The 20,114-nt window shown below is 38.1% G+C and overlaps 1 protein-coding gene across 3 annotated transcripts in view; it reads left to right on the forward strand.

The window, feature by feature from the left end:
- The first annotated feature begins 211 nt into the window (after positions 1-211).
- The window catches only part of ALN (allantoinase), a 227,226-nt gene continuing 207,323 nt past the window's right edge, over positions 212-20,114 (forward strand). For 2 of the 3 annotated variants that reach the window (XM_089992310.1, XM_089992311.1), the window contains exons 1-3: positions 212-405; positions 1,578-1,671; positions 12,764-12,878. In XM_089992310.1, the coding sequence (XP_089848436.1) occupies positions 322-405; positions 1,578-1,671; positions 12,764-12,878 (293 nt within the window). In that variant the 5' untranslated portion in view covers positions 212-321. Of the gene's footprint in view, positions 406-1,577; positions 1,672-12,763; positions 12,879-19,914; positions 19,935-20,114 lie in introns of those variants that run through there. The other variant, XM_089992312.1, reaches the window with a different exon arrangement.

Consider the following 20,114-nt stretch of genomic DNA (forward strand, 5'->3'; position numbering starts at 1 on the left):
TTAAGTCTTTGCGATGACACCAAATTACTATGCAATATGACCGGTCTGCATCTTATAAGTAGCACTGTTTGGGAACACCCGAACATGAATTTTCCATTTTTATCACTTTTCCAACATTGGCATGTAAACACGTTAAGGTAGTAGTGGGCCGAGCTAGACACGTGTCTGAAGGACTCGAGTACTTTGTTTTGGGTCGGTCACTCGATCTGCTGTGACTCTGTAAGTAGAAGTAGATGTAGAAGTAGATTGCGTGAGATGACTAACTTACGGTCCTGACTCCTGCGGCAGTTCGCTCGCTTGCTTGCTAGCGGACGGGGAGGGATGGACGCCCTCCGATGGTGGGTTCTTCCTATCGCTTCCGCCATCGCACTCTTCGTTCTGCTCCATCGCCAATCCCCCACGAAGGTCACCGGTTTTCTTTCCATCTCCTTCTCACCGCTCCTTCGTGTCGAGTTACTTGGTTCTGTTAAAGTGTAATTTATGTGTTTTCGTATCGATCCTCTGTCATACCGCTAGATCCTTTGTGTTGCATGTTTTTCTCGGATTGCGTTTCTTAGTGCTTTAGCGCTTGTAAGGAGTTCCAGGATCTTTTGTGTCAAAAAGGTCGAGCATTATCCTAGGACCAGGAATTACTTTTGTCCGTTTAAGCTGATTTCGGAGTTGCTGTTTCAGGTTTTTAGATGTGAACTTGGTGCCTGAAACAAGTCTAGAAAACGGTTTGAACTTCCGATCGTTCGTTCGGCGTTCCGATTTCACTGTTATGATGCATTATATGTCGTCTTTGACATGAATTTGATTTTATTGTTCATCTGTTTCTCCCTGATTTACTCTCTCTCTCTGTGAATCTGGAAATCGGAAAAGGGTATGTTGATAAATGTTATAGATTCCGGTTTTATTTCTTAAAAATGATGCATGGACTATGAATTGGAGTAAACAGAGATGTTTTAATAATTACATTCAAGCAAATGAATAAATTCGAGAAATGATTGGGGATCATTTGTAAAGGAATTCAAGTTCTGATACAAATTAGCACTCATTTCTTGCGAGCATTTCATATTGGATGAATTGTATCCGAGCAAATAAATAGATACTAAAAGGAGTTTCGAACTAAGAGTCTCTTCATGACGTCTGGGCCATCTTACTTGAGGACGCCTATACATTGCGTGATCTAAATCTTAAAATAGTATTTGAGTATTTGACCGAGGAAACATAATAAGCGACTGGGTTTGTCTAATAAATGCTTTTAATCATACAAGGTACTTAATCTTCTGAAATTACATGAACACTCAAATTTTCTGAAGGATCTTGTATTTGCTTCCAGATAGATTTCTAACAGCCCTTCATTTTGGATATCCTAAAATAAATCAAATAAAGTAATGATGTGAAGGCATTTGAAGCATTAACATATCAACGAATTCCAAAGATTGCCGATGTACTATCCAGGTTCTAATATTTGGGCCTGTTGTCGATTACGGATTTTATGTGATGTTTTCTGTAGGTTGCGTTCACTTCAGTATTGGATTTTGAAGTGCTGTTGATTGTTTTATTTTTTTCCATTTATTTCTTTTTCCCTTCAGAAATCAAATGAGGATTGCAGTCTTCTTCCATATGATCATTTTTGGCTTTATAGCAAGCGGGTTGTTACTCCTGAAGGTGTAATCAGCGGTGGAGGTATGTTCTTATGCAGTGCTTTACATTTTTTATAACTAAATCCTTGGAAAGAAAAAAGACAAGACTTGGTAATCAGCTTTATTCAGAAAAGGTCCCAATCAGTGTTTTGAAAAGCGTTGAGGCGTAGCGAGGTGCTCCACCAAAAACCGAGGCGAGGCGTAAAGCGTAAGCCTCAAATATTTTTTTTAAAACTTTAAAAAAATTATAAAAAAATATCTAAAAATACAAATAAATAAAGAAATGCTTTATTGATGAAATAACAACCAATAAGAAATAGAAAATCTCAAATAAGTACTAAAAAATACGAGATTAACATATAAAAGCTATGTCACATGGGTGCGGGTGCGTGGATGCGGCACTTCCAAAAAACCCGGGTGCGGGGGTGCGGCAGGAGGCAAAAATGTAAAAAATAATAATTTATATATATATATATAATTTTGAAGTTTTAACAGTTTAACATTTAACAGTTAACATTGTCATAATATGATTCATCATGCATGCAGTATATCAACCTAAATATCAAATTATCAATCAAATAAGTAAAACAATTACATAAATCGACCTAAATATCAATCAAATAAGTAAAGTATAAAAGAACTAAATTACATACCAAAGTATATCCTGATGAAATAATGGATGTTAATAATTTTCTTCTTCATCATCAAATGCATCATTAGAAGGAATACTGGGCTCAGCTAAATCCATGTTTGTTATGTTGAAATCATGTTCTCCCTCGAAGTCACACTCTTATGGGTTTACATCCAAAAATTTGGATGTTCCTTGTCTACGTTATAAACCCAATTTGAAAATGATAAATACAATACAAGTATATTTAAATGAAAACTAAGAAATAATTAAATAACTAAGAGAGCAAATTAGTACCTGTATTCATCATTGCTTCGCGAAAGTAATCGAAGATTTGAATGACATATACTAAATCCTCTGTACGCTTGATGGTGAGTTTGAGAATATGTGCTCCAATTTCTTTCACAAGATGAACTAGCAGTCTGCGATAGCAATCTTAATGCAAGACGTTGGAGAAGAGGTGTTTTTGATCCAAATGTTGACCACCATGTGATAAAATCTATATTATCTTCTTCTCTCAAGAATAATGCCGATCCATATAATCTCGAAGATGAAAATTTTCCAAACTGTTGTGTGACTTGATGTAGATGATATGCTTCTGGAAAAAGTCTTATCATACACATATTTCTATGTCTTGATAGCTCTGAGTCTAAATTTGGAGGGACACGACCAATACCACCAGCCCGCCACTTATTTGCATAATATTTTGGATTAAGAGAATGTGCCATGAAATGCAAAGGAGTGTTGCTCTTATCCCATCTTCTGACTAAAATTGAATGAATATAGTTAAAAAAATCTAAATCATCCAATGCAGGATTTTTTTCTTCATGCTTGAAAACTGTTGAAGATAAGTGGTTTTAAGTGAAGTCCTTTTTATATTTGATGCTATTTGTAATTTTGCTTTTATAATGGACTTGGTTGTAATTATTCCTTTAAGCCTCTCTCTATTTAACATAGAGAGAGGCCCTAATAACATTAATCGAGTCCTCTCTTCCTGTGCAGCCGTTTCTCTCTCTCTCTTCTCTCTCTCTATCTAGGGTTTTGTGTATCTTCTACATGGTATCAGAGCCTAGCCGATCGTGGGAGCGAGATCGATAGCCGATCGTGGGAGTGTGATCGATTGTGATCAAAGCACAGTCGATCATGGAAGTTTTCTCGATCGTGATCAAACTTCGATCCAATGAAAATATTTTTCCAATCAGGTCAACGATAAATATTTTTTTTAGATCTGATGACAGATCTGGGCGTGCTGCTGGTCGTGGATGCTTGCTGTGGGTTTGGTAGCTTCTCGGTTTTTTTTTGTGACTACCTGTTGCCGAGTTTCGTCTTCGCTGTGAGTTCCTGCCGTGATTCTTTGTTGCCGAGTCTTATTTCATTCCCGGATTGACTCTGCTGTTGGTAAGTGTTGACAAATGTTGGTTAGTGGTGATTCTGCTGTTGGTTATTTCATTCCTTGGTGAGTTTGCTGTTGCTGTTGGTGATTCTGCATATGTTTGGGCCCTGTTTTTTCGTGATTTCATGGCGTGAGACCTTGATATCATGGACATGGGTACAGTTTGCACTGAACCACGTTAGCTCCTGTGTTTTAATCTATTTGCTTTCTGATTTGCCGTGAATGTGTGAAAGATATCAGTGCTTTATCCTGATATTTCTGTCGTGAATGTGTTAATCTATCAGTGCTTTTATTTCAGCCGTGATACCCTGATATTTGGGCCTTGAGTTTTTTTTGTATCGTGAGTTCATGTTGCGACTTCCTGTTTTTTTTGAAGAAACAACAATTAAACTAGTAGTGGTGTTGCTTGTGATTGAAAAATGACTGACTGTCGAGCTGTATATGTCTGGGGAGCAGCCCCTGTTATGAAACAGGTTCTGCGTATGCAGAGTTATGTTGGTCGTGATTCACTGACGTGCTGAGAAAAAAAAATATTTTTTTTATGGTTGTGGGCTGCTGTTCCTTAGTGTCGTGGTTTTTTTTTTGTGTGTGAACAGTTGCTGATTGTCATATCGGTTGGTGTGTGGGTGGTACACACGTTTTTCCCTGTGTTGATTGGAGTTTGTCTAGTTTTTTGTTTGCTGAACCAGAAGTATGGCTGAAACTTCGAAATGTGATTCAAAATTGGAAAATATTAGAGAATATAAGGCACTTGCCAATCCATTTTCGTACGGCTCATCTGTAAGGTTGAATGAAACTAACTATGCTAGGTGGTCCAAAACATTTATGATGTCGGTATCTGGACATCGTAGAAAACATATCTTGTTGGAAGATGAACCCACTGAAAAGGTGGGAAAATATGTTACCTGGAATGAAGATAATGACATAGTTATGTCATGGATTATGAATAGTGTCGAACCTCATATTCCAGATGGTTTAATTTACTATAATACAACCAAACAGATGTGGAACAATCTTCGAGATACGTACTCACAAGAGACTAATGTGAGTCATATCCTGCAAGTTGAACAGAAAATATATAATTTACAGCAGGGAGATCAAACCTTGGCCTAGTACTATGCCTCCGTAAAAACTGCCTTTGAAAGACTTAATGCTCACAGACCCCTCTGTTGTTCAAAACAAAAGGATCATCAAGAACAAACTATGGTTGCTCGGTTTCTTACAGGTTTATCTTCAGAATTCTCTGTTGCAAAAGTCCAAATGTTGACTGGTTCAGATGTACCTACTCTTGCTGAGGCATATAATCGTCTGAGTAGACTTGCGATATCTCTTCCACATTCTCAGTCTGTGACTCAGTCATCTGCTTTAGTTGTCTCATCTAGTTATGGGCGTGGAAATTTTCAGAACATCAGAGGACGAGGTCGCAGACGAGGTATGGGAGGCAGAGGAAAACTTCAATCTACATTTTGTAGAAAATCTGGACATTTAGAAGATCGTTGCTGGGATAAGCATGGCCGACCAACCTCCTCTTCATCAAAGTCATATGCTCCTAAAGCAAATGTTACTACTCTCGAGGCAACAAAGGCACAGGAAAATATCTCTGCAAGTGACAGTAGTATCACCCTCAGTCGTGCTGAATATGATGAGCTGATAGCTCTTCGTCCTTTGAGTTCTACCTCTCCTGTAGCTGGTGTTGCCTATTCGACCGGAAATCTACTTCATCCAACTGACAGCAAGTGGATTATTGATTCTGGTGCATCCAGACATTTGTGTGGAAATTCACTTATTTTTTCAGATCTAAAGGATATTAAGGCTCAGCTTGGAGTCTCATTAGCCGATGGGAGCACCTCCCCGGTTGTTGGTCAGGGAAATATTTCTATATCCTCCTCATTACAGTTGAAAAATGCTCTTCATGCTCCAAACTTTCCTCAAAGTTTACTCTCTGTTAGTTGCCTTATAAAAGAACAAAACTGTAGAGTAATATTTGATCCAATGGGTTGTCATTTTCAGGATTTGCTGACGGGGAAGAAGATTGGTGGAGGCTATGAAGAAAATGGAATTTACTACCTACATCATCCAATGGGTACTGTTCATGCTGCAGGGAACATTCATTCAGTCTTGTTCAGTGGCATCGTCGTCTTGGTCATCCTTCATTGTCAAAGCTTCGGTCGGTCTTTCCTCAAATTCCTTCCACCACATCATTTCAGTGTAAAGCATGTCAGCTGGGCAAGCATCATCGAAGTTCATTCCCTTCGAGTCAGAGTCAATCTAGTAATAGTCTTTGAACTTCTTCATGCAGATGTATGGGGTCCTAGTAAGATTCCTACTAGGACTCAGTGTCGATGCTATCTAGTTATTGTTGATGATTTCTCTAAGTTGTCATGGGTGTTTTTAATAAAGGAACGGTCTGAAGTTTCAAGTATTCTCCAATCTTTAATTCTTGAAATAAAAACTCAGTTTGAATCTATTGTCAAGATTGTTCGCACTGATAATGCTCTCGAGTTTAAATCAAAAGGTCTGTTACAATTTTACCAAGATAATGGCATTCAACACCAAACTTTCTGTGCCTATTCATCTCAACAAAATGGGGTGGCTGAGCGAAAACATTGTCACCTGCTTGATGTTGCCAGGACCATTATGATTCAATCCAATGTTTCTGCGTTATACTGGGGTGATGCGATCACAACTGCTTGTTATCTGATCAATCACATGCCTTCATCTTCTGTGGGTGATCAAATTTCAATTCATATCCTAAAACCCAATACCCCCCTCTTCTCCCTCTCGCCCAAAGTATTTGGATGTGTTTGTTTTGTACATAAACTTGACCCTGACCGTGATAAATTAGTTGCTCAAGCTACAAAATGCATATTTATAGGTTATCCCAACAATCAAAAGGGATATCGATGTTATGATCCTACTTCTCGCCGAGAGTATGTCAGTGCAGATGTCTCTTTCTTGGAATCCACTCCATATTACTCTAGTACCGGTTCCCCGCTGCAGGTTGATCCAGCTGAGTCTTGTCCATTACCTATACCTCATTTCCCTTTGGAATCCGTGCCCTCATTCCCGAACCAACCTTCATCCTCTTCTAGATTTCATAATCCTCCATTGGTATATGTGCGTAGAGATCCACCTCCGCAAGTGCCTTCATCTTCTTCTTCCCCTGAGGTAAGTTCTACTGACAATAGTGATCTTCATGATGATGATAACATGCCTATTGCTCTACGAAAGGGGACACGACAATGTACCTTATATCCCATATCTCATTTTGTCTCCGATGCCAGAATTGGAAATCTGATGAAATCTTTTATTTCAGCCTTATCTGCTGAAACTATTCCTTTGAACTATCAGCAGGCAAAGCTTGATACTCACTGGAAGCTGGCTATGCAAGAAGAAATGGATGCTTTAATATCTCAACATACATGGGATCTAGTTGATTCCCCAGCAGATGCTGACATTGTTGGATGTAAATGGGTATATACCATAAAGTACAAATCTGATGGTTCTATTGAAAGGTACAAGGCCAGATTAGTTGCCAAAGGGTATACTCAGACATATGGTACTGATTTCTTTGAAACTTTTCTCCTCTTGCACGGATGGGTACCATTCGTCTTGTTCTCTCAGTAGCTGTTCAACATGGTTGGAATTTGTACCAATTAAATATGAAAAATGCATTTCTATTTGGGGATTTATCTGAGACCGTTTACATGCAACAACCTCCAGGATTCGCGGTTGAGGGGGAGTGTCAGAAGGTGTGTAGATTGAAAAAGGCGATTTATGGCTTGAAACAAAGTCCTTATTCATGGTTTTAAAAGTTGTTTGAAGTGATGTCACGCTTTGGCTTTAATAGGTCAGCAGCAGATCATACACTATTTATAAAGAAAACTAGCTCTGGCATAGTTGTTATGATGGTATATGTGGATGACATCATTCTTACAGGAGATGATGTGAAAGCTATTAAAGCCACAAAGGCTCATCTTTAAAAAACACTTTGTTACAAAAGACCTTGGTTCACTCAGGTATTTTCTAGGTATAGAAGTTGCCAGGAGCCGTGAAGGGATGGTTTTGTCTCAACGGAAGTATGTTCTTGACTTATTAAACGAAACAAGAATGTTGGGAGCTAAACCAGCAAATATTCCCATGGACCATAAAGTTCAGTTGTTTGAAGAAGGGTCAAAACTGGTTGATAGCAAAAGCTATCGCTCCCTAGTAGGGAAGCTACTGTATGTAACTGTGACCAGGCCGGATATTGCTTTAGCAGTAAGCAAAGTTAGTCAGTTTATGGACAAACCAACTGAGGTACACTGGAATGCAGCTATTATGATTCTCAGATATCTAAAATCTTCACCTGAAAAGGTGTTATTGTTCAGGAAAGGTGGAACTCTGGAGATAGTGGCCTATTCTGATGCTGACTATGCAGGATTTGTAGTGGATAGAAAATCTACCACAGGATTCTGTGTGTTTCTGGGAGACAACTTGATCTCTTGGAGAAGTAAGAAACAAAATGTGGTTTCTAGGTCGAGTGCAGAATCAGAATATCGGGCTATGGCCCAAACAACTGCTGAATTAATGTGGGTTCGTACTGTTTTTCATGATCTTCAGGTGAAGGTTTCCTCTCCCATGACCATGATGTGCGATAACAAAGCTGCAACATATATAGCGAACAATCCTGTATTTCGTGAGAGAACAAAGCACATTGAGGTTGATTGCCACTATGTAAGGGATATGGTTCAAGCTGGTCATATCACTACCAAATATCTAAAGTCGGAAGACCAAGTTGCAGATATGTTTACAAAACCTCTTGCTAGACCAAATTTCTCAAAATGTTGTGACAAGCTGAGCATGATTGATATCTATGCTCCAGCTTGAGGGGGAGTGTTGAAGATAGGTGGTTTTAAGTGAAGTCCTTTTTATATTTGATGCTATTTGTAATTTTGCTTTTATAATGGATTTGGTTGTAATTATTCCTTTAAGCCTCTCTTTATTTAACATAGAGAGAGGCCCTAATAACATTAATCGAGTCCTCTCTTCCTGTGCATCCGTCTCTCTCTCTCTTTCTCTCTCTATCTAGGGTTCGGTGTATCTTCTACAAAAACTATAGCTTCTATTTTTTCCATCATATTATCCCACATTTCATAAACTCTATGAAGCATGGGCTCATCCTTATCAACTTCTCTTAACATTTCCCAAATAGGTTGCGTAAATTGAAGTATACCACTCTGTCCCAAAACTCATCATCAAGAATGAATTTTTTAATTTCTTGAGCCTTGATATCATCATCAACACGATAAAATGTCCAATTTTCATCAGTCACCATGTTAATCAAAGCATTCTTCACTCTTTTAATCCTCTTCATCATCACAATGATGAACGCAAAACGTGTTTCAGCGACCTTCAACAATTTCAAATCGGAATGCCTATCAAATATAGCATTAGCACGATGGTGGTTAACAACAAAATTCCTAATGCTTTTGACATTTTTTCTAAATCTTCAATCCATGAACATAAAACATATGCTTGTGAATTTTCTTCTTCTTTGGGGTTGCAGATGCTCTTTAGGGCTAGATTTAAGCTGTGTGCTACACAGAGAGTCCAAAAAATATGAGGGTACTCACTCTCCAAACTCAACACTGCACTTTTACAAACTGGACTGTTGTCTGTAATGATTTGTACCACTTTCTGATCACCCACTTCTTTTATCACTTCTATAAACAATCCCTTCAAATACTCTGCATTTTTATATTCCCCAGGTGCATCAACTGCTTTCAAGAATATTGGGCCACTAATCGAACAAACAATGAAATTGATTAATGGGCGTCTTTGAATATCTGTCCATCCATCAGACACAATAGAAACTCCATTTTGCTCCCATGAATATTTTTTAATCTCTAGCAACCTCTCCATATTTGCCCTCTCTTCTGCAAGAAGTGTGGTTCGTATTTTTTCTGAACTTGGAGGCACATAACCACTCAAATTACAATTTGCCAATGATGTTACTAAATCCTTCCAATAAGGATTTCTAGCCACATTAAATGGGAGTGAACCAAAATAAAAATACCTCCCAACTTTTCTATCAAATTCTTCTCTTCCATACGTATTGAATGCTGCTTGTATCGTTCCTCTACCTCCTACATTGACTTTTCTTTTTTTTTTTAGCATCTTCTTGGTGGCTTGCAAATGGCACACTGACTGCAGAAGAATCGGCCATTGCCTTTCTCTTCTCATATTCTTCTTGTATTTTCTTGTATTGTCTTCGCATTGCCTCATCAACTTTTCTGAAAGCTGAAATGCATGTCCTGGTATCTTTAACAAATGAGCCTTCACTCTTGTGTAAGACCCAACAAAATCTCTTTCGCAGAGCTTGTATTGAAATCTCTTGTTTCCACCACCTCCTTCTCCAGTTTTTGCAAGTTTATCTACATGTACCCATAGTGGCCCCACATCATCAATCTCACTGCAACTATCAACAAAACTAGCAGCATAACTCATATGTTGGGATGAGGATGACGCAAGTCCTTTCCCTTTATCCGTCATTTTTATCCTGAAAACACACAAAAAAATACATTAAAATTTTCAAATCAATTATACTCGACCCCCTCCCCCTGTCGTAAACACAGGGAGAAGGGAGGGCTCAGCCCCTCCCCTGCCAACCCAACAAGAGAGCGAGAGCGAGGGGGGCTCGGCCCCTCCCCTGCCGAAAACAGAGGGAGCAGGGGGGGGGGGCTCAGCCCCTACCCTGCCGACCCAACAAGAGAGCGAGAGGGGGGGGGGGGGGGGGGTGGGGGGCTCGGCCCCTCCCCTGAAATCAAAGGGAGTAGGGTGGGGGGCTCGGCCCCTCCCCTGCCAAAAACAGGGAGGGGCTCAACCCCTTCCCTACCGAAAACAGAGGGAGTAGGGGGTGTTCAGACCCTCCCCTGTCGACCCAACAAGAGAGCGAGAGGGGGGGCTCGACCCCTCCCTTGCCGAAAACAGATGGAGCAGGGGGGGGGGCTCAGCCCCTCCCTTGCCAACCCAACAAGAGACCGAGAGAGGGGGGGGGGGGGGGCTTGGCCCCTTCCTTGTCTACCCAACAAGAGAGTGAGAAGGGAAGGGGGTGCTCGGCCCCTCCCCTGCCGACCCAAGAAGAGAGTGAGAGAGGGTACATACCTGCGAAAGGAGAGGAGGAGCCTGGGAGGTGGAGTTGGGGCATCGCTAGGAGAGAGCTCGAGCTCAGGGGGAGAGGAGACGAGAGATTAGGGCAAATTTTTTTTTTTGCCCTAATCCTCCTTTTCATCGGGGATTTTTTTTTTAACGCCAAAACAGTGGACAAAAATGACCCTGGGTGCGTTGACCGCACCTAGGGTCGTGTTGACCGCATCCGGTGCCGCACCCGCGTAGCGTCGCGTTGACGCGGGTGCGACACCTGTTTTGCCGAGTCCCTGTGACTTAGTATAAAAGTAACTAAAAACTGATTACATAACTGAGAAATATATGAGATTAACCAAAAAAAGTTAAAATATACTAAGAAACTGATTACATAACTGAAATAACTGGAAAATATATGAGATTAACCTACAAAAGTTAAAATATATGAGATTATTCTAAAAAATATGAGATTAACATATAAAAGTAACTAAAAAAATGATTACATAACTGAAAAATATATGAGATTAACCAACAAAAGATAAAATATACTAAGAAACCGATTACATAACTGAAAAATATATGAGATTAACCAACAAAAGTTAAAATATATGAGATTATTCTAAAAAATATGAGATTAACATATAAAAGTAACAAAAAAACTGATTACATAACTGGAAAATATATGAGATTAACCAACAAAAGTTAAAATATACTAAGAAACTGATTACATAACTGAAATAACTGGAAAATATATGAGATTAACCTACAAAAGTTAAAATATATGAGATTATTCTAAAAAATATGAGATTAACATATTAAAGTAACTAAAAACTGGAAAATATATGAGATTAACCAACAAAAGTTAAAATATACTAAGAAACTGATTACATAATTGAAATAACTGGAAAATATATGAGATTAACCTATAAAAGTTAAAATATATGAGATTATTCTAAAAAATATGAGATTAACATCTAAAAGTAACTAAAAAACTGATTACATAACTGAAAAATATATGAGATTAACCAACAAAAGTTAAAATATATTAAAAAACTAATTACATAACTGAAAAATATTTGAGATTAACCAACAAAAGTTAAAATATAGTAATATACTAAGAAACTGATTACATAACTAGAAAATATATGAGATTAACCTACAAAAATCTTGTTGATCATGTCTCAGAATTCTTTTTGTAAATTTTTTTTTTTTTGAACAGAGGGCTGCGCCTCAAGGAGAGGCATGCCTTTTGCGCCTCAAGGCGCGTTTTTTTATAACACTGGTCCCGATCAAAGTAGATAGAATACTAACACATTTTCTAAGGAGTGATACAATTCCTCTTACTTATGTGCTTTACTTATTTAGATGCAGCTACTCTATGACTGGATTGTTTTTCATTTTAACAGCAGCTTTCTATTCAATTCTGTTGCTTGCTCGATCTTTAAAATGGTGCTTCATGCAATTAGACTGATAAGCTATATTGCATGTGGGATGGAAGCAATGTATGACAATTCCATTGGTTCTTTCTTCCTTTACTTACTGTGGAGAGGAAAAAAAGAACTTTAGAAACAACATCTGTAGCACAGACAAGCAATTTTCATTTTCTTTCTGGGATATACTGAGGATGCATTTGTCTTCTTGGAAGGAGGGTCCACAAAGAGCCTCTGTTTTGTGGAGAACAAGTCCGAACCTCAACCATAGAGGAATTGGAGCCTGTCTGCATACGTGTGCAAGTGTGTTTGCACGTGCCTGTGTATCTATGTGCATGTGCATACATGTGTGTGTGTGCATGATTCCTGGTCACTTGCTTAAGCAATGACTAGTTCTGCTCAATTATATAATGTGAATTTAAAGAAATCATGTTTTTCCTTTCAAAAAGTTTCAATGAAAATAGGCACTAGGTATAGAGATACTTTTCTAGTTTGAAAGATAGTTCTTCTTCTCCTTAGTGCTGCTTCCTAAATTTCAGATTACTTTGTAAATGAACAGTTGAAATAAAAGGTGGGAGAATCTTGTCAGTGGTTGAAAGAGAGCATGGCAAATTTTCAGAAGGCCGTGTAGTTGACTATGGAGAGGCAGTAATTATGCCTGGCTTGATAGATGTGTAAGTCTTGACAACAATACCTATGTTTATATGTTGTTGCATAGTGGAGATAGGTCAGTGAGTTTGGCTTCACCGTTGCCATCCTTTATTATTATTATTATTTTTAAACTAAGCAATTTAGCGTTGTCTAAAATGCTTTCAATCAAAACACTGCAAATACTAAGGAAGATCTGGCTTGATCCAAGCTTTTGATCCATGGTCCAGATTCAATTTTCAAATAGTTTACATTTTAGATTAAGAGCAAACTTGATTTGTTTTTGTCTCATGTAAGAAGTCCCATATGCCTGCTTTCCATGATACAAAATGCAAAAAAAACTACTGAACTTGATTCCATGATATAATATAATGTTCGTATTGGATACTTTTGTTTAGAGCTATTCCACTATGAATTTGCAATCTATGGTAAATATAAATATATAATTGATCATTCAAGTAAGATCTCATTTTCGTGTCCTTATATATGTTGGCATTCAGAACATTTGGATGTTTTATCATTCAAATATGCCATTTATGAGACTTTTCTATTCGTACTTTATGACAGTTAAATTAGCATCCCTTTACTCTGGTCAAGAATTTATATACCCACAGACAATGACATAAGACCTAAACAACCCAGCAAGTGTTATTAGCAAGGGGTTTGCAAGTGTTATTAGCACAGGCATATTCATTTAAGTTTGTACCTTGTACCCTCTCTTCTGTTGCTTCTGTTTTGTGGTTGACCCTCAGCTGATGGATATGAAGAACTGTGATTTGTGTAAGGACATACATATGGATCCTCCATATGGTCCTATAGTTGCATCTAGCTCTATGAAACAACTTTGAAAGGCAGTCTATGCTATGAAGCTAGCACTTGGGCCTAGAGTTAGCAGTATAGTGCAGGGTTACTGGAAGTGCCTATAGGAGTGGGGAAGCGCGCTTCGGAAGCGCAAAACGCAGCACTTCCGACATGTATGGGGAAGCACAAGTTTTAAATGGTAAGCACACTTCCCCCTAAATGGGAAACAAGCTTCCAATTTTAGCCCTTAAAAATAAAAAATTTACCAAAAAAAATAAAAGAAATACCCTTTTTTTCTTTTTTCTGTTTTTCTTCTTTTTTCCTTTTTTCCTTTTTTTCTTTTTCCTGTTTTTTACTTCTCTTTTTTTTTTCCTTCCTATTTTTTTGTTCTTATTCTTGTTTCTCTCTCTCTCTCTCTCGATCTTCTTTTTGAGTTATATAAATTATATTTCTCGTTGTCGTTGACTGTTTCTGAGTTATATTTCTGGTTGACTGTTTCTGAGTTATATTTTTGAGATATATAACTTATATTTTTGGTGGACTGTTTCTGAGTTATATAACATAAATCATATATTTTATTAAATTAAAAAAAATATAATTACATTTTTGCTTTCTTTTCGATTCCTATTTGCTTCCCTTTCGCTTCTCGCTCGAATCTTTGGTTGATTCCTTCTTCGTTCCCCCTTCGAATCCTGGTTGACTTCCCTTCTCGCTTTCAAGATGATTCCCGGTTCGCTTTTAAGTCGTCCCGCGCTTTTTGATTCCTAAAATTCTAAAAGTGCCTCACTTTCTGCTTTCACTTCTCGAGTTGCTTCTCGCTCCCGCTTCCTCGATTGACAACTCTGTATAGTGCAATCATGATTCATGATGGACCAATGTCTTTATATTCAGATACATCTCTATTTGTTAATGTCTATCTGCTAGGGATATTATTTTTATATCTGTAGTTTGTTGATGAAGGTACTAGATCTTTATAGAAACAATTTTATGGCCACTCTTAGACGATTGATGTGGTTCTCATCCAATTATTTTTATAGGGATTTAAGCTGCCTACTCACCTTTGGGTTGCTTGTCATTTTTGTAATGCCCCAAAATTTAACTCAAATTTTGAGGATTTTTTTTTCATGATAGTGAAAACAATCATTTCATTAGGTTAAGTATTCAGGTGCATTACAAGAGTGATCAAAGCAATAACATCTATTCTATTTCAAATAAATAATAACATCAGAGTTTCAAATAACATGAATTCTAATAAATCCAAATTTAATTTGAGACATCCCAGGAACACAATAAATCAATATCTCAATCAATGCCCCATCCCGCAGCAGCTCATGACATTCTATTCTTCACCTGAAAAATGGTAAATTTATAGGAATTAAACTATAACTGTCTAAGTAGGAAATACTGTAATTTTTCTTGCAGGTATATCATGTGTCAAGTATGTAATGTGGGTCATGTGTATGATTTTCAACATATACAAGTATAAGTAAAGAATCTACACTGTGATAGCAACGGTTTATGAAAACTAACTAACAGGTAACAACATTAGCTGAATTTAATCATCTCATAACCACAGATTCCATTGCATATTAAAAGTAAATGCCCACATGTTAAAAATAATTGTTTATGTGTACAATTGTAAATCTGTCACTACCTACTCAGATGTGATACCTAAGATGATCTAATTCAAATGTTTATCTTTAATTATCCCGCGGGCCAAGACAACTGTAATAGAAGAGAACATTCGGGGGTTTATTATTCATTGGTGTTTCATTATAACCCGAATATTCTAATTGAAATTATAAATCCTAAGGGAGCGGTCAGTAACCGAGAGAATCTCCCAAAGGCCCAAATAACACAGGATGCATCCCTAACTTCTGCAGAAGAATGATGAGCTACCACCTAGGACACATTTGGTAGTCCGGGTCCCCTAACTTCGAGAACTGGGGACCAACGAGCCATTGCCGCTCGAAGCAATAAACACATGTCCCCGGAGTTTTGTACCACCTACCCTCTTCAAGGTAAGCCTGAATCTGAGTGGGTTGCTTTCTTATTAATTTATATTTTCCGATGTGTCCGAGTTTTTTTTCCGAACTGCACCCAGTCGTTCAAGAAACAGGAGTTTCCCAAAAATTTGATTCCTACTACTGTAGTAGTAGGTCCCTAAAATTTATACTTTAGAATGGTGCAATAACCCAAAATTTATCCATTTAATTGTGTAGACTCACTCAGAGTGCTCTGATACTTTTAAACCGTCAAACACGGTTTTTCCGGTACTTTTAAACCAGTCGGGCACGGTTGCCCCGATACCTTTAAACCAGTCAGGCATCACAAAAGTTAAATTTAAGTTTTTCATCTGTGTCATTGATATTGCACACAAGTTTAACACCCCAAGTACCCGCATCGGGTATCCATTTGATTATGCAGACCCAATTGATTCATTTAGGGATCACGCCATATAATCTCAAGAGTGTTATAACCGAATCGAGAATTTGTGATTCATTAACCTCGATTAATTAGGTGAAAAATCAAAAAGCATATACAGAACTCGAGCAGGGTTTGTACTTTGATTTAAAATGAATCGAATGAAAACACTAGATTTAAGCATGCATCTACATTTATCCATCAGTTAACCAAAATGTCAGATTATCAAATGCACACATAAGTTCGTGGGTGTAGTGAACTCCTTGCTACACATCCTGCCCAAATTTTAGCTGTCGATTTGTTATGAAGAAAACAGAAACAGAGTTTTACACGGCCAGATAGGTGCTGAATTTCAGTGCTATTTTGATAGTCAACAAAATACATTAACTTTTCTGGAACACATATATTTATATCCCCGGTTCAGCCTGTGCCTTGATCCAATATGCAGATTCAGAGATTTTTCGATTATCTGCCTTCAATATATATATATATATATATATTACAAATCAGAAATAAATACATTAAAGAACACATCGTACATGACTCAACTATGTAGGTTCAAGGAAATTACGTATGGTAAAAATAAAGACAGACTTCTCACATTGCAAAAATATACATAAACACCCATAGATTTCACGTTCAGAAATTGCCATTATATTCAGTTTATAACCTGTAAAATCTGCCCACAACAACAAAAAATCGAACTTGTCAATGAGATAAAACCACAACTCATTCATTTGTACTACTCGCAATAGGGGAACTAATCCTGTTCATGATAGAGTCTGGGTTCCCTAGACTTCAGTTCGTAACTGTCAGTCAAGAATTGCATCACATATGTAATGAAATCCACATCAATACTAATTCCAGTTATCAAGGGTAACCCTCCCTAATCATGATAGCAAGTCCTAAGTTCGGCAACAGTGACTGAATCAACATGCAACGCGCAGCCATCAACTGGGTATGACTGAGATTGATCCACAGTTTATACCACCAATGGATTGCTTCATTAACAAATTTTACACGAGAATCTTGCACAACTATATGAAAAGTTAACTGCTTATATCCTAATTCTACATCATACTTGATTCTTTTTCCTTTGAATGGACTCATTAAAAGGTACAGGAATAACATGCATCATGCACACAAACTATTGGAGCAAATGTATTTAAACATGCCGAGACACCAAAGCACTTACATAACTGCCAAATCGTGCTTCCAAGTATTATTCAGAGTCTCAGACTGTAGGACTATCTACTAGCATCTTTTGAACCCAACTTGATCAAGTCCACTAGTCTGTTCTTCATTAACTTGAATCATCAATAGAGCAAATAATGCCGTTTATAACCAAGTTGATCAGTCCACATGACAGTGAAACTAGGTAAATAATGAAGCTACAACTTGTAACTATACTGTGGAGACTTGAACGAGGTGCACCAGAAGAGAGAGAGAGAGAGAGAGAGAGAGAGAGAGAGAGAGAGAGAGAGAGAACTCGTTAAATTTCTTACTTAGGGCTAATTTCCTCAAAGTTAAATAGAGAGAAGCCAATAAAAAAAATTACATACAAGTCCCTCCTTAATTATGAAATATCAAATAACCTACTTTTTAAGAAAGCTTAAGCTTAAAACCTCTGTTGAGACTAAGATGTTTTTAGTAAATAAGTTTTTCTAAACTAGAGGTTATTTGAATCTTATTCTTTAATGAGCGACCTTGGTGTAATTTTGTTTCTTGGACTATCTCTATTTAATATAGAGATTAGCCCTAATTGAAAAAATAGGGGAGTTCTATTATTCTCCAGCCGTCTCTCTCTCTCTCTCTCTCTCTCTCTCTATATATATATATATATATATATATATATATATATATATATACCTGGTTGCTGCGCATCTCACCTTACCTTCAACATGGTATCAGAGCCATCGTCCTTGGGAGCGTGATCTCGTGCCCTGCGCCAAGTTCGAGTGATTATAGAAAAAGCTGTCTTATCATCGTGAACCAGTGATCGATTCAGCAGATTAGATGGTGATCGTTGTCAACATCTACAACTTGTGAAAGTCGAGGTAGTTGTGCGTGGAAGGAGCAAGCAATACGATCGATTCAGCAGATTAGATGGTGATCGTTGTCAACATCTACAACTTGTGAAAGTCGAGGTAGTTGTGCGTGGAAGGAGCAAGCAATACGATCGATTCAAACTGCAGTCTGGATCGGGTTCTTCATATGGTGATCCAACTGTGTTGGATGTGATTTCAAAGTGAGTCAATGGGGTTAGAGTGGATGTTGAATAAGTCTCTAGTTTCTAGCATGAATCAGAGGCATATTCATGGTGGATGTGCAGTCGAGGTATGCATCTCTATCGTAGTTGTGATATGCATCTCTATAGTGGTGGATGTATAGTCGTAGTAGACAACCTATTGTAGTCGTGATATTCAGCCTGTCGTGGTCGTGGATGATGTTGGTCGTGTGTGCTGGTGCTGTGACTGTATTGCGTTGAGGCTGCTGCTGAGAAAAAAAAAAACAGTCGTGAAATTGATTTTTTTTTGCTGTCATGATATATATGGCTGGGAGCAGATGTTGTGAGAAAAAAAAAATTATTTTGTTTCTGCTCATGTTATCGCTGGTTGTGCTCAGATTCTATTTAGCAAGCAACTGGGTGCTGTGTAGTGATCTTTTTGATTCAGCAGACTTGAAAGAAGTCTCTGCGTGCTCATAGTATTGTTAGTCGTGCATCTAGGTGCTGTGTCGTGATCCTTTTGACTCTGTTGATGTTTGAAACCAAGGAATCAGCAGGTGTGATTTCCTGCTGTGTTGAAAAATATTCTGTTTGTGGGAACCTTGTTTTTTGAAGTGGGATTCTGTGTTGGGTGCTGCTACTGGTTGTCGTAGTGGCGGATGTGTGATGGTAACACATTCTAAGTCGTGTTGGATGTATGATCTTGATTTACAACCTATAATCATCCTTGGTTGAGGTGGAAGGTTTTGGTCAAGTTTCTTTAAAATTATATTTGAAGTTTGGATCTGAACAGTCGAAGGTCGTGTTTCTCAGATTTCATTGGTGAAGTCAAAACTTGATAGAGTCGAGCTTGTTGTTGATTGTGGGAATGCGTGTGTGGTTGCTCCTGCATTTTGTGAATCAACCCCATTAGTTTATATTATGGCTCAAGTGGTTAAATCAGATGCAGATTCCTCCAATGATTGTGTAACTCTTAGCAGGGCTGAATATGACGAGCTCCTTGCTTTACGATCATCCAATTCGAAGTCTTCTGTTGCGGAGGTTGTGTGCTCGGCAGGTGATGGCCTATCTGCTCAAGGTGGTAGGTGGGTCATTGATTCTGGAGCCTCTAGTCACTTGTGCGGAAACTCAAGCAATTTTTTGAGTTTAAAACATGTGACAGGTCAGAAAAGGGTACGTCTTGCTGATGGTAGCTCTTCCCCAATTGTAGGGCAGAGAAACATGTCTATTACCCCTACTCTTCAATTGCTTTGCTTGGCTGGTGGATAGAGTTAGTTATTCTTCACCTATTATATCAGTGGGATTGCTATAGTTGTTTGTTTAGCACTTTGATCCTCCCTGCTCTTGTGTGTAGCTGTTTGCTTTACTAGAGCTTTGCTTACTCCACAACACATTTGGTTAGATCTGCTAGTCTTGCTTGTTTCTGCTTGAGCTAGCGTTTATCTTACTTATTGCAGCTTCTGCTCTTTCTTGTCCTTTGCACCCCTACTAGTTTGTTGTGTGACTAACCCATTTTCATGGGCAGGTGGTGAACAGGTTGAGACAACTTGCGATGGCATGATGACGCGATGCATTCAAGGCAATGCCCTTTCCTGACGTTGCGCTCCTTGGAACTCTTTTGATGGATGCGGTATAAGGTTTCTTTGAAAGCATCTCTTTTGATTATAACTCTGCATTTCTAAAACTGTATTATCAAAATGTGGTTCTTATTTTAATTTCAATAAAATATCTATTTGAACTGCAAATCGGTTTGTAAGGGGGAATCTGCTTTTGGTTGTAATGTGCCCAAGGTCTAGGGACTTGTTGTTTT

Source organism: Nuphar pumila, chromosome 16 (genome assembly GCF_984573655.1).
Source record: "Nuphar pumila chromosome 16, dmNupPumi1.hap1.1, whole genome shotgun sequence".
NCBI lineage: Eukaryota > Viridiplantae > Streptophyta > Magnoliopsida > Nymphaeales > Nymphaeaceae > Nuphar > Nuphar pumila.